This window comes from Podarcis erhardii (assembly GCF_964252035.2).
Source record: "Podarcis erhardii genome assembly, chromosome: 12".
NCBI lineage: Eukaryota > Metazoa > Chordata > Lepidosauria > Squamata > Lacertidae > Podarcis > Podarcis erhardii.
The window spans coordinates 24,792,579-24,808,022 of record NC_138513.1 but is presented as its reverse complement, the minus strand read 5'-3'; the positions used below and the strand labels follow the sequence as shown (position 1 = coordinate 24,808,022).

The 15,444-nt window shown below is 41.5% G+C and overlaps 1 protein-coding gene across 3 annotated transcripts in view; it reads right to left on the bottom strand.

The window, feature by feature from the left end:
- Nucleotides 1–15,444, bottom strand: part of UMAD1 (UBAP1-MVB12-associated (UMA) domain containing 1) — a 38,063-nt gene that overhangs the window by 17,727 nt on the left and 4,892 nt on the right. For all 3 annotated transcript variants that reach the window (XR_014149902.1, XM_081834014.1, XM_081834015.1), the window contains exon 2: nt 3,555–3,616. Coding sequence is in view for 2 of the 3 variants with exons in the window: in XM_081834014.1 (XP_081690140.1) it covers nt 3,555–3,616 (62 nt within the window). In the remaining variant the exon portion in view is untranslated. The remainder of the gene's footprint in view (nt 1–3,554; nt 3,617–15,444) is intronic.

Here is a 15,444-nt window from a genome sequence, read left to right as displayed (position 1 = left end):
CCACTGGGCATGCTCAGTTCTTTCTAACTGATGAGTTTTTTTGCTCCATTTGGGTTTCCCCACTTCATTTTTGAGGGGGCCGGGTTGGATGGGGGGTTGTATAAACTCATGTCCAATTAAATTCTCCATGGGCAGCTCTTTCTTTCTTCCACCTCTGGGGACATTTGCAAATAGTTTCTCAGGGTGAAACAGCCAAACAATGAGATGGTCCTTTCTACAAAAGACACACACATATGGTCAGAAAGCACAGGAGCCCATCACCTTGCTGATTTTAATTAACTTTTATAATGAAATGTTTTTAGAATGTTGCACTATTTTATTGTTGTTAGCCGCCCTGAGCCCGGCTTCGGCTGGGGAGGGTGGGATATAAATAAAAATTGTTGTTGTTGTTGTTGTTGTTGAAGCTATGCAGGTCTAGGTCTGACCAGTACTCTTCCATCTCTCTCACCAGCCTTTCAATTTTCCCTGTCCGCCCACCGTGGTAAGATTCTGGCCCCTGGTAAATGCAGCAGCAGCCTGTGCCACCAAATTATTATGGGGCTGTTTTCACCTCTCCCAGCCATAGGTAATTTCTGCTATAAATTTCTGATATCTCTCATAAGTATCTATAATGAGGTTTTGGTTACAAAAGCATGGGAAGATTTGAATCAGTATTAGTATATAGATGACTTGTTTGTTTATTTAAACCATTCATCTCCCATCCATGAGCGTTTCTACTCTGGGGATAGCTTACATTATTAAATCAACAAAGAAAGAAATTTAAAGACACAGGGTTGTATCCAATGAAGTCATTCTATTATGCAAGTTGTTTTAGTTTTAAGTTGCTTTAACAATGGGTTGCCTCCAACCCGAAACAATTAAAATGGTAAATATAAACATAGAACACATTTCAGCATATATTAAACACAAATCATTTTAAAAAAAAACTTAAAAGACATAAGAGCAGGTGTCAGAAAAGCCTATCTGGAGAGAGTTTTGGAAGCAAAGTAGGTTCTGTTGTTGTTTAGTCGTTTAGTCGTGTCCGACTCTTCGTGACCCCATGGACCAGAGCACGCCAGGCACTTCTGTCTTCCACTGCCTCCCGCAGTTTGGTCAAATTCACGCTGGTAGCTTCGAGAACACTGTCCGACCATCTCGTCCTCTGTCATCCCCTTCTCCTTGTGCCCTCCATCTTTCCCAACATCAGGGTCTTTTCCAGGGAGTCTTCTCTTCTCATGAGGTAGCCAAAGTATTGGAGCCTCAGCTTCACAATCTGTCCTTCCAGTGAGCACTCATGGCTGATTTCCTTCAGAATGGATAGGTTTGTTCTTCTTGCAGTTCATGGGACTCTCAAGAGTCTCCTCCAGCACCATAATTCAAAAGCATCAATTCTTTGGCGATCAGCCTTCTTTATGGCCCAGCTCTCACTTCCATACGTCACCACTGGGAAAACCACAGCTTTTACTATATGGACCTTTTTTGGCAAGGTGATGTCTCTACTTTTTAAGATGCTGTCTAGGTTTGTCATTGCTTTTCTCCCAAGAAGCAGGCGTCTTTTAATTTCGTGGCTGCTGTCACCATCTGCAGTGATCATGGAGACCAAGAAAGTAAAATCTCTCACTGCCTCCATTTCTTCCCCTTCTATTTTGTCTTCGTTTTTTTGATGTTGAGCTTCAGACCATATTTTGCGCTCTCCTCTTTCACCCTCAATAAAAGGTTCTTTAATTCCTCCTCACTTTCTGCCATCAAGGTTCTATGTGTGACCAAAACCTGCTACCTAGAGACAAATTTCACTATACCATAAGCCTTAGCTGCTACAGTAGCATTTCATCTGTGCTATAAATGTATTTATAAATGTATGACACCTGAATCTTTATATTCTAATATTTTTCATTGACTATGTCATTATACTTAGCCAAAAGAGACAATATAGTGGCCACAATACAAATAAAGACATATATTATGTTTACAGATATGAACGGGAATTAAAGGATATACAGTCATACCTCTTGTTACGTTTGCTTCAGGTTAAATCTTTTCAGGTTGCATCCCGCGGCGACCTGGAAGTACCGGAAGGGGTTACTTCCGGGTTTCGCCGCTCGCGCATGTGCAGACGCTCAAAATGACGTCACGCGCATGCGCAGAAGTGGCGAATCGCGACCCACAGGTTGCATTCTGCTCATGTTGCGAATGGGGCTCCAGAACGGATCCCGTTTGCCACCAGAGGTACAACTTAGTCATATTCAGAGCAGACCCACTGAGAAGAAAAAACAGCCACACCAATGATTTAAGGAACTTAAATCTATGGATTTCAATGAGTTTATTATGAATGGAACTAACACTGGATACCATCCAATATGTGCAACCACAATTTTCTTTCATATTTTTACTACAGCAATTAATAATGAAGAAACAAGCCATTTTCAAAGTCATTAGCAGCTTGCCTCTTTGGCAGCGAGTGCTACTACAATGAACTAAAAAGTAAAGTGTTTGCAACACACACAGTTCCTTTTTCAGAACTCATTAGTTATATTAATTAGCACTACAAATCTGAATAACATAACTTTTTACTGAACCAGGTCTATTATAGGGATACATTGATTGCAAGCAATGGACATCATATGTCCATAAAAGTAGATTAGCAACAGTTAGGAAGCAAAGAAAGAACCATCTCTAAATAATCCAATGGTATGCTCCACTATCCTGCAAAATGACTTACAGTTTTGGCCAGTGAAACTGTTTTGACACCAGAAAATCTAGTCATTACCAGTACTACTCGTGCATATTTGTGTCCCTCCCACGAACACACTCTCTCATATAAATGCTAGTTTAAAAGGGTTGTCTCCAACTAAGCATACCCAGAGTAGACCTACTAAAATGAATGAAGCTAAGCATGTCATGCCCATTAGATGACTAAGTAAGTTGTGCTCAGTTAATCTACTCTGAGTAGCACTAACATTGGCTACAACATTAAGTATTTAAATAAAGCAATTATCTAAAAATTAAACCAAGTATACTGGCTTGCATATAGCAGTTGTAGCATTTTTTCTTTTACACATTAATTTTCAATGCTTTGTGTACTTTAAATCTTCTAGAAGTCTTTTATGTTTGAGCCTGGTAAGGCTATGTTTCCAGTTTATTCTCATCAGCAGTAAATGTTTAACAGATCACTGTAAGTAAGGGAAGAAGGCTGGCACGATGAAGTAGGGGGGCATATACCATGTAACTTCATCCACCTAACAGAAAGTGATGATGTCAAGTCATGACGTGGGCTGGACTACAGAAACATAGGAACCTCCTCCCTTTCATAATAAAGTCCTGCCTCACTCCACAATTTTGACAGAGCTATGGTTGGGCTGCATCCCGAGTGTGGCCAGATTTGCAACTTGTGCCTGATGCTTTTGCTGCTCATAGAAAAAGTCAGCCTCCTCTGCATGCCTTACAGTGCTTGAGAAAAAAGAATTACGTTTTTGAAATCTTATCTAAATACAGAAAACCACAGCTGATGTTTAGTAACTCCTGCTATCCCCAACCATATCCTTTTTTCAGACAGAGTTAAAAGAGGGATTTCTGACCTGTGTAGTCTGGTCACCCTCAAGTCCTGAAGACTCATTGCTTTCTTCATTCACTGTATTGCCTAGAAGACACAATGCAAGAGATTTGTGTTATTGGTCCCTTTCATGACTGCAACATCACTTACAATGTAAAAGTTTGCAAATTGCTTCCCCACCAAAACCCAGCCCAAATCAAGACATCTAACACTGAAATTAACAGGCAGTAAAATGTTCAAGAAACAGCTGAAAAAATGAGACGTGTTCCATGTGCTTCAGCAAACTTCTTATTCCGCAAAATGTTTCTCATAAATAGTTTCCTCATCACAAACTACTTCCCTCTCTTCTTATTGGAAACATTTTCAAAATTGGTTATAAAATACAAACTTGTTTATAAAAACATAGGTATTGTTCAACAAAAGGGCACATCATGTCACACTGCATTTCAGTAGAGAGCTGTCGTGTTTGCAAATTTTAACATCAAAGATGTTTTGCATTATAATGAAGATACTTCTGATGCACTGAGAAATTCACTGAAAAGGAGAGATCAAGCATTTTGAAATTTTCTGGTCTACTATGTTGAACCACGTTTACGTAATTATTAGTAGAGGTAGCATAGTTGTGGCCGACTGAGACCTCTGAATGGGTTCCTATTTCCTTCCTACTGTGAAATCTCATTTGTACTGTTTCGTTTGTGATCTTGCTATGCTGCCAAACTAGATATCTTTCACAACAACTTCTAAAATTAGGACTCACACAAAGCTAGAAGAAAGAGACACCACAACGATAACCAGCAACTGTTTTTGAATGCAGTTATCATTACTTTCAACCTTCTCATGCTGCCTGAAAAAAACGTAGGGTTGGATGCTTGTTAATACAGAAGTATCACCTCTTGGGACACTGAAAACACGAAGCCCAAGCTCATCGTGATGATGGCCTTGTACATACACTTGAGGACACACAATGTGGTTAAGATGACACCATCCTTGTAGCTTCAAGTGGAACAGAGGGCTAGCACACAGTCTATCTTTGATTCTGACAAAAGCTGCTTTTGGTGTGATAAAAGCAAGCCAGATGAACATCTGCAGGAGACTGTACTAAACAGGGTGTTCTGAAAAACTGTGTCACCATGAGCCTCCTGAAGGGCAACAGAAACATTTGTTTTCCTGACAAGAGCAGCGAATGCAGGCTATTCTATTGGCCACTTCTTTGGAAGCAAGGCTAGCCAATTAAAGGAAACGAGTAGGTGCAAAGACATAAAAGCCCACCAGAGGCGGCCACAGGGAAACCAAAAGCTCAAAAATGTTGCAACTATTTGTCTAATGACCGCCCCCCTGACCCAAAGTGACATCTCATGATTAGAGATAACCACCCACCCAGAGTCTTCTCCAGACTTGGAGCTGTATTGTTATGTGTACATGGCAGATTTACCAAAATATTAAAATTCAAGATATGCATGAAGCTTAACAGAGTCAGAATGCTTAATACCAGCAGGTTCAGGCCTATTTTCTCTCCTTCATCGCCTGCCCCTAAGTTATCATGTTGTTCTGCAACATATGCTTGGGAGAGCACTCCAGGCTTTATGTGGAAAACAGGCAAGTCTCATAAAATAACACAGAAGTACTACATTATCAAGCTGTTTCAAAATCTAGCCATTTGCTCTGTGCAATCCACACACAAGGTTATTTTGACATCAAAACTCCCAAGGAACTCTACATCTAGAGATCTACCCAACAGTCTCTCCCCAAACTGAAGACAAAAGTCTGGAGCCCAGCGGAATCAGACTAGGGCATGTTTCTCATTAGAATTCCATGTTTCAGTAGGTGAGAAGAGCACAGACACATTGGGCCAAAGCGTTCCATTAAAAAGTACAAATAACATTTTTGCTAATGGACCCATATCCTCAAATGGATCAAAGCAAAACAAAAATAAAATAACATTGATCTTCCAGTTCCATCCCAAAAGCCCTGAAAGTCCTATCTACTGATAAAGTGCTATGAGTTAAAAACAGATGGAAGTGAAGGTAAAAGCATTTTAAATATTTCAGATTGTGGTGGCAACCAATCTAAGTATATTTTTAAAGCTGAGTTTGCACCTGGCACCACTGACAAAAAAAATTGAACATGTGGAACAGGCAGCATGATGGCAGCCCAAGGCAGTCCAACAGTTGTGCATATACAAAGAATGTGAAGTTAAGGCCCTGGGCAAGAAGAGGAGACACTCAAGTCAAAAACATTTGTGTTCCAAATCTGAGAGTCAAAAGATACTGCTCCTCATGCAAAAGTGTTCATTTGCAAAGAACAATTTTGGAGGGCAGCTTGTCATGTAAAACAAAAGTTGCCAGACTCCTCCTGCACACACATAAAAGAGAGAGAGAAAACCTGAACTGTCAATTTACACATGCTTTCTGATATTTGCCAAGTTATTATTCTACAGTACTGGGCAACCTTAATTTCATTACTGAATCCTGTAAAACATAAGAGCCCCAAGTCCAAACAAATTGCAGATACAAAGACCCAGGGGCTTGAGGAAAAACTGTCAAGTGCAGGCTCCTTTCATGCCCTTCAAACCCATGTGCTGAGTGGCGACAGCCCAGTTACATAGTTGTTTCCTGCGGGGGAAGCACCTGCAGGGCTGTGCTTTCTTCTGGTATGAAAGCACCCGTTTTGCAGCAGTTATAAGACTCACTCCGGGCCGTTAGAGAGCAGGGGAGCTTGTGTAAGCTTCCATACCTAATGGGAAGTGGGGAGGAACTGGGGTGCAAGTGTGCTTGTGTGTGTGTAAAGCGGGGCATCAAAAAGCACTGCACCCAGCACTTCCCATTTCCTATCAGTCCCTTTCACCTCCTTCCTTCCTGTTATCTCTCTCCCCTCTTTCCTTCCTTGCCTGGCAACTTTCCATACTACAACCTTGCTCTCTTTAACCAACTCCTGCTCTTGCAGGTGCTTGTGGGCAGCTGCTGCTGATAGCTGAAAGGCAACAGCATGGCCTGGAGACAGAGGCCCACCTGAAAGCCATTCCCAGGCCACAGCTTGATAATTCATACGGGTTTCTGCAACTCCAGTTGTAAAGACTTCTGAGCACCTAGAAGAAGCAGGTTTTCTGAAGCAGTGGTTCCCAAACTTTTTCGAGCCACTGCCCCCTTAGTTCTATAATCTCATCTCCAGTGTCCCCTAGAATTGCAGTTTGCACAATCCACTAAAGAAGACAGTAACACAGTAAAATTCAAAACATAAATGATTGATTGCACATTTAGTTTAATTCAACAAAATTGATAAACTTGATCCAGTGATACCAGCTTTACAAAACTTGATAGCGATTTGCACCTGCCTACCTCTTAGCGCCTCCCCTAGGTAATCCCACTGCCCCCCCACCCATGGTGCCCATTTTGGGAACCCACTGTCTAGCAATACATAAACAAATTGAGAAAAGTGTATCTTTCTCAGATCTTTTTATGCTATTGCATAGGCATCAATTATTTTGCCATAAGACTTCAAACCAATATATTCGGATCTACATATCTAGCCTTTCAAGTTCTGGTTGAGCTTAAAAAGAAGTGTTAAAACCTCCATTCTGCCGCAGAGAATACTTAGCAGCACCCTTTTTTTGAAAATAAACAAGGTTTTCATTCTGCCATCTGAATTTGGTTTAGCAACATTAAGGTTGGGCAACATTAAGGGACTACTTCACTTCTCAGAAGTTCCACATTATTATTTTAATTTTGCTTTCATGTACATGTTGAATTATGCTGCAGCTGCCTCGCAACTGACCACTTCTGTCCTGAAAAACTGTAGCAGAGGACTGTGAAGGTCTTGATTAAAAAGCAAAATGTTAATGTGAGACAGGACAAACCGGGTGCAGCTGCTCCATTTCACTGAACAAGCACCTCTTCTCCATTCAGCTGTGAAGAAGGCACCGACTGTAAATTGTTATCTACTGATAGGTTCCACAGGAAACGCAAAACTACACTACTTTCAACTTTTCAAAGCCATTGATATTTTAAAAGAGGGTCCTCAATATACAGGGGACCGGGGTGTGTGTGTGTGTGTGTGTGTGTGTGTGTGTGCTATGCTTTGTTGGCCTTCAGCCTTCAGTTTTGATCTTATAATTTTCCCCTCTGTATGCAAAGCCACATCCACACAGAGAGCAACAGTTTGTGATAATTTGCCAGATGTGTTAGACAGGCAGAATCATTCTAATTTCAAGCAGAAAATACCTTTCACCAGTTTAAGTCAAGAGACAGACTAGATGCACACCACAAGATTTGTCTTTCCCGAAAGGCAACAGGCGAAACCCCCAACTTTAAATAATTTAACCATATGTAATCCTGCTGACTGCTATAGTGCAACTCAATCGTAAGTCATCACTGGATTATCCTTAAAAGAGAATATACCCACACCCACTGTAATCATCTGATAAGATTAGATCCACCTTTTCTGGACATTTGTGCAGGTGGAACTGTGGCATTTGTGATCATGTACACATTTGTGATCACATAAACAGAATCATTTCAAGGGCAGGAAGGGATAAGTCAAAAGGGGCCCTACTTTGCTTGAGCTGGCAAAAGGGAGGGGCTGTAGCTCGGTGGTGGAGTATCTGCTTTGCATGCATAAGATCGCATGTTCAATTCCCTGCATCTTCAGGTAGAGCTGGGCGATATCCTTTTCTACTGCTGCCAGTCAGCTAGATTGTCCAATGGCCCGCATATAAAGCAGCTTCCTATATTCTTATACGGGTCCATCGTTGAACTGTGGACATACATTCTATGCTGGTAAATTTATCTGGATTCTGACATTTCACTGACAATCTTCACTGAACACACTGCATTTTTTATGCTTGCTGATATCACAAGACTCCAGTGATACTTGTAGTTTTTGTTCAGGGCACATTTGGGAAAGGCAGAGGAAGCCCAGGTCAGGACAACACAAGCTTTGCTGTGGATCTGTGAAAGCTGTGAGGCTATCCAGAATATGTTTACATTACTAGTGAGGGTGGAGCGGAAAAAACAGAAGGAAATCTACTGCAGGGTTCAAGATTATTGTTACATAGTTGAGAGCAAGATAGCTCCTCACTATATCATTGTTTTTTATTGTTGATGTTTAAGTGTGTTTTTAATATTTTGTTCTGAGCCGCCCAGAGTGGCTGGGGCAATCCAGTCAGATGGGCAGCTTATAAATAATAAAATTATTTATAACCATTATACTGGGAGGGAAAGTTTCCTTCCCCGCTGCCCTAAAACTCCCCCCACCCCCCAATAACAAATGAGATCAGCATTCTGTCTCTCTCTTCACTTATGAAATACTTATTCAGTGATCCCTTTGAGTGTTCTTAATCTGCAGCAGTAGATTGTTCAAGGTCACCTACCTTTTGCTTTACAGAGGAGAGAAAATCCTGCCCCTATACCAGATCACAATCTCAATTTTGTGCATTCCAGAAATACTTAGCAGAGAGAGAGGGTGTCATGCACAGCATTACCAAGACCCATTGGGGTGGAGTGGTAGAAGGAGACAAACATTAACAAACCAATGTTAAAGTATTGCTTTTTTCCCTACTATGGGCCTTTTTTGGGTGGGGGGGGGGTTTCCCACATTGCTTATCTACTTCAGCCTCCCTTTATCATCACTTCTTTAGCTCTTAATCATGCTCAGCAGCAATGCCAGTCCCCTTGCCAGACACATTGGCTGTGATTCAAAGAGCTACATTAGGTGCGCCCGAGGGCTCAGATGAGACTGGTATAATTTTGCAGGACTTTTTTTCTCGTTGAAGAGCTGACCGCCATGCTATATCAGAAACGGCTTTTTAGAATAGCACTTGAGTTTCAGAAGTGGTTTGCCCCATGGCGTGGGGTGAGGCACTGTCTCAGAAAATGCCCAAAGACCCCCTGGAGATACAGAACTGGGGATGCCCTGCTTTGGATCCCAGGCATTATGTACGGAAAGGAACAGATTACTAACCCATTCTTTCCAAGGTTCTGTAATTTCAAAGAGGTCAAAAATAAAGTAAAACCCCTAAGAATTTTAGGTTAACCTGAGGTTTGCAAGTACTTAGTTTTGGGTTCTATCCTAGTTTTACCCTTGCACATTGATCCAGTAGAGGCTTACAGCACTGAAACTGGGAGAGAGGTGGGTTTTGGCAATTCACCTTCCAAATCTGCACTAGAGGGCTGGGGGGCATTCTAAATAGCTTGGGAATTGATGCAGGAGGACAAATGGCTGAAAATCATCCCTGTTCCAGTTGCACCAACAGAAGCCTCTACTGAACCAGAGAGCTTCCATCAACAGAAGGACCTTTTGTATACAGCTGGGATAGCCAACATGGGGCCCTCTCCACATGTTGTTGGACCCCTTACCATTAGAAATGTTGGCTGGGGCTGGTAGGTGTTGTAGTCCAACAATATCTGGAAGGCATAGCATTGGCTAGAGACTAAGAATCATGCTTGATCTCATGGAACTATCTTGACAAATATCAGCAAAGAAAAATGAATCATCTGGCTGTCAGATGCGTCAGCAAGAAAAAACACACACCAGAATTGGGAAGCAAACGTGGCTTGTTTGCTATGATCTTGAAAGCCAACCAGAATTTGGAATGGTGCGTTTTCCATTCAGGTGGCATTCAGGCTTCTACACTCAAAGGGAGTGGAATATGGAAAGAGATGGGAGATGTTTTTATGTTGCATTTTTATGTTGTGAACTGCCCTGAGATCTGCAGATAAAGGGTGGTAGACATAAAATTAAATTAAATTAAATTAAATTAAATTAAATTAAATTAAATTAAAATAAAATAAAATAAAATAAAATAAAATAAAAAATCAGCTCACACCCGGCAGATCCAGCTATTTGCATAGAGACCAAAGTGGTTTACAAGTGGTGGGAACCCTAACTGACCACAGTTCAATAATGTTGCTTATTTGAGATATACACCAAAACATTGAGAAATTCTTAACAAAGCCCTCTCGACTTTCAGTTGACACAGTCAGCAGAGATGCAAGGTCATGTCACATAAGGTCTTAGCATGTAGGTCATATGCATGATGAAGCAAGAACAGAGCTTTGGACTTGCATGCCCTTTCTCTACACATACAGAGCTTACAATGGGAACAAAAATCCATGAAGCTCAGTGCTTACAAACCTGGACATCACACATGCAATCTACCCTACCACTGTTGTGTGAGTTGGCCTACCCGTGCATGAATTTCCACTTGTGGCTCCCACTTCACATGCAAGTTTTTCTATTTCGTGAATGAAGACATGCAACCTTAGCATTTCTCCTGGGTGTAACTGCACTTCTTACGCACTAGAACCACATGTGAAACCAGCACTTAAAATAGTGAAGTATAAATATAAACCGACAAATAGCTGAAATCCATAAACAGCCCAAGGACTTGTGCTCACCCAGTGGCTTTTTAATTTTTACTTCTCGAGTGGCAGATCCCCATCAACAGTCATAAACTGCTTTTGCAGCGCTGAGAACCCACTGTTCAAAAATAAATAAATTAAAAGTCCAAAGTGCCCTTGCATATGAGCATGGGTGGTATTCCTTTGGATCCTGGCCTAAATAAACACAAGATGTCAATGATACATGTACACGGCTCATGGAAACAGTACACAGCAGTTCTGACGTCTTCACAAGGCCATTGCCCCATTTTCTTTTTCACCAAGCCTTGAACTCTTTTCTGAGTACTTACCAGAACTATATAAAAAAAGAAAAACTTACTGAAAGCCATTTTGGGTGGAGAAATGAGGTTTGTATGTGTGGTTATTTCCAGTGGCGTAGCGTGGGGGGTGCAGGGGGGGCCGGCCGCACCGGGCGCAACATCTGGGGGTTAGGGTTAGGGATAGGGTTAGGGGGCGCAAATCCAGGGTTAGGGGGCGCAAATTACTTGCCTTGCCCCGGGTGCTGACAACCCACGCTACGCCACTGGTTATTTCAACTGATATTACCAGTCTCTTCATTTCATGGACTGATACGAAGCTTTAAACAAAGCAAAAGCAAACCAACTTCAGAGGAACTAGTAAATGGCAGACATGCCAACATCTAATGTAGAAGTCACCAACCTTTTTGGACCAGTGGGCATATTTCAAATCTTAAGAGTGCTGTGGGTTCTAGTCACAAAATGGCCACTATGGCATATCACAAAGTTAGACAGCCCAGTCATGGTGAAGCTTTTCACATAATTGTATTTCCATGCTAGAAAAGGATGGACCTGTTGAATGTCTGCCTGCCATACAGCTGTTGAAGACACACGAAATGCCAACCCTAAACCAAAGCCTAAGCTGCTCCATTAAACACAAACAGCACTTTCTTTCTGGGATGGCTAGAGCCTTTTTAAAACAAGCTCAGAGTTGGCGGCTCCTGCCCTGGGGAACCAATGAAGTTTTTCATAGGCATCATGGAGCCTGCTGGGTTGCCTCCAATATACAGTGGTACCTTGGGTTAAGAACTTAATTCATTCTGGAGGTCCATTCTTAACCTGAAACTGTTCTTAACCTGAGACACCACTTTAGCTAATGGGGCCTCCCGCTGCCGCTGCGTGGTTTCTGTTCTCATCTTGAAGCAAAGTTCTTAAGCCAAAGTACTATTTCTGGGTTAGCGGAGTCTGTAACCCGAAGCATCTGTAACCCGAGGTACCAGGTACCACTGTAATATATATTGTCTCATGCATTGCTTCAGTATAAGATGCAAAAATACCTCCTGCATTTTGTTGAACAATACTGTGCTGTTTCCCCATCATCAGAAATTTACAGTTACTGTACAAAACAAATTGCACCTCTACTGTCCTTTTCTAATTATGCAGCGCTTCTGTTTTAACTTAACCTTTCACACAATGTTTCCCATTCTTTTGTATTTCATGGCAGCCCAATTGAATGAACAAGCATTTGTGTCTAATATTATTTTGCCCTATAGAACAGATCCAACTGCCCTGTTTCCAAGCGAATTATTTACATAACCAACACATGTACGAGATTAAATATAGAGGACTTCTGTTGAAAAGCATTTGGAAACACCAATTATTCCAACATGCAATAGTCAGGACTCTGCTGATATTCCTTCTGCACTGGCTCCCATTTTGCTTTTGAGCTCAGTTCAAAATGTTGGTTATTACTTCTAAAGCTATAAATGCCTTAGGACTAAGTCGCTTGATGTATCTTCTACGATCCTGCCTGCCCACTGATCTATGACGGTATCGTCTGAACTGTTGTTCCTTGTCTCATCACCATCAGAAGTGGTGAAAGGGTCTTCTCAGTTGTGGCTTCGAGGCTTTGAAAGCCGGGCACTGAGAGATCAAATCGGCCTTTAAATACCAGATCAAAAGATTTCTGTTTTGGTAGAACCGGCTGCCTCTTAAATTCTGCTGCTACTTATTTGTTCTCATATCTGGAATATCTGTGCTGTTCTTAAGTTTCTTGTAGAATGCCTTGCCATCTCTCTGTTGTTAGCTACCCTGCGGGTCTCATTCTTGAGCTCGAAAAGGAGGGTTTAAATATTTTAATAATAAATTAAAGAAAGCTTCAGGGATCAACTGTAGGGTGGCGTGTAAAACTGGTATTTTTGGAATATATATCTTAAAACTGGTATTTAAAGCATATCGCAATTCACTTGCAGGTTTTTGTTTTTCTGAAAAATATATAAGATAGATCAAATTACACCAAGCTACTGAGGTGAAGTCCCTTGGGTTTTTAAATTTTAATTCTATCAATATTTAATTGTTTTTTAATTATTGTTTCTTCTGTGTTTTTAGCGATTCTTGTTTTTCTCTATAAGCCGCCGAGTCCCATCAGGGAAAAAGGTGGGGTATAAATAAATATATAACAATAATAATAATTTAAAAGAAATGAGCAACAAATCTGTAGGCCTGCAAATCAAATGGTTGCTTTCTTTCCTCACCTGCCCTTTGAATCAGCTTAACTTGACAACTGTTCATCAAGACTTCTGTCCACAAGTAAAACAGGAATCTAGGAAAGGTTTATATGCTTACTTCCTCGGGAACTAGATAACCACCAACCAATTCCAAAGGCCAAATATTATAGAAGGGAGGGTCTCTCCCCCCCCCCACAAAATCCACATCCAACACTCTTCTCTTGCTGAACCTGATGTCTTAAAAGAGTTGGCAGTAAAGTGCTGCAGTCAGATTAATGCTGTGATCACAAGCCAAATCCATAGAACATCATGTGATAAACCGAAAAACAATCTAGAATCCTAGATGAAAGTGCTCAGCCTTCAGTCAGATGCACTATATACTGATCTTTCCAACCTTATGATTGTATTCATTATTTGAGGGAACAGTAAATAAAATCCTCAATATGGGAAGTATTCCTGATACACTATTTATGTTTTGTTATCTATAAGAGTAATGAGGTAGGCCAGAAGTCATTTGCTAGCACATAGTCAATAAACAAAGGATTTTTCTTTTTTGAGTTTTCCCACAAAGTGGTTTTCAACATCAACTTCAGCATTCTTGGATCCTTTCCAATATATACTTGCCCTTCACAAATCCTGAAGCAGTCTACGGCCAGTAGTCTTTCACTCTGCTAAAAAACTGAACTGTACAGGTCAAACACCAACACACTGCAAGCCTGAACAAGAACAAACTAGTGACTTGGGACTGCAGATGGTTAGAACCCAATTCTGTACCTGACAATGCAGTATTTGGCCAAGGTCATAACTCTTGAAGTTACTGTACACTAGCAAAGCAATGCTTACAATGCTAATCAACATTGCTAATTCTCCATCTAAATCAACTACAGCACGATTATCAACAGAGTTCAAATAGTTCAAATAGTCAACCTTTGACCAGGGCCCACAGATTTTGGGTGGCCTTGGTAGGCAACTCAAATGCATAGTCATCAGGACTATTATCTGGTGTCCTGCTGAACTCCAGAGCCTCCGAAGCTCCTGCCCAATTCCAATCTCAGAAGAACTCTTCAGAGGCCAAGACAGCCTGATCCTCCTGAACTTGAAACTAAGAAGAGGCCACTCCTTTGTTCTTCTCTCCTGTCTCCATCAGTCCCTCTTTGTGGCTGTCATGGCAGCTATCACTTCCTTCCTCTTCTCACCCACCAACCAGAAGCAAGCTTCTTCCTTGCCTCTGAAACTTCTGAATTCTAGGAAGCACTCAGTGCTTGGCCTGCCTCTGCTGTCCATCCTGGAATAAACATGTACAGTGCAAGGTTGCACTGCTGCCAGGCAGCAGCAGCTCTCCACCAAGAGCTCTCCTTAGCACAGATGTGCGGAGAAACAGGGAGAAGGAGGCGTGCATACTTAGCAATGGTTGGTGCCGAGAAGGGAAGGACTGCTCAGTGTACATCCAGCTAAGTAAGTGAGTGGCGACTTGTCACATTTTCCAGAGTGGGTAAGGTGTTGTTGCCAGGACTATGTGCAACAAGTAGATTAGTTGACTCCTGTCTTTTTGCATGCATGCATGCATGCACGTGCATAAACACACGCACACGTTTGCTTATCCCAAGCCACAATGTGTCAAAACAGGGACACTTTGCTCAAAGGGCCCCAACCTCAAAGCCTCTGATAATTTGGAGTCCTATTACTAAGTTTTGCATTAGCCCATCAAAACACACTTTAAGCGCCTGTAACTGTGTTTGTTGGACCAAAGAGTGGTGCAGGTTTACAAGCACAACTGGATTTATGTACCATCAGCAACTTAAAAACCTTTGTGTTCTCGACAACCAGAATAGGAACACTTTGCAAATGACTACAACAACATTATCAACCAAATGTGCCAGATGTTCTTTCATAAAGGCTACACCCACTGTATTTACAGAATTGTAAACTATATGACAAGCTGGACCCATGGATGAAACAGCCAGGGGACAGGCAATTGTGCTTCTGAATGGCAATGCCAACATTCAGATATGGTAATATACAAAGTCCAGAGAAAGCTGTACTTAGCATATTCTACT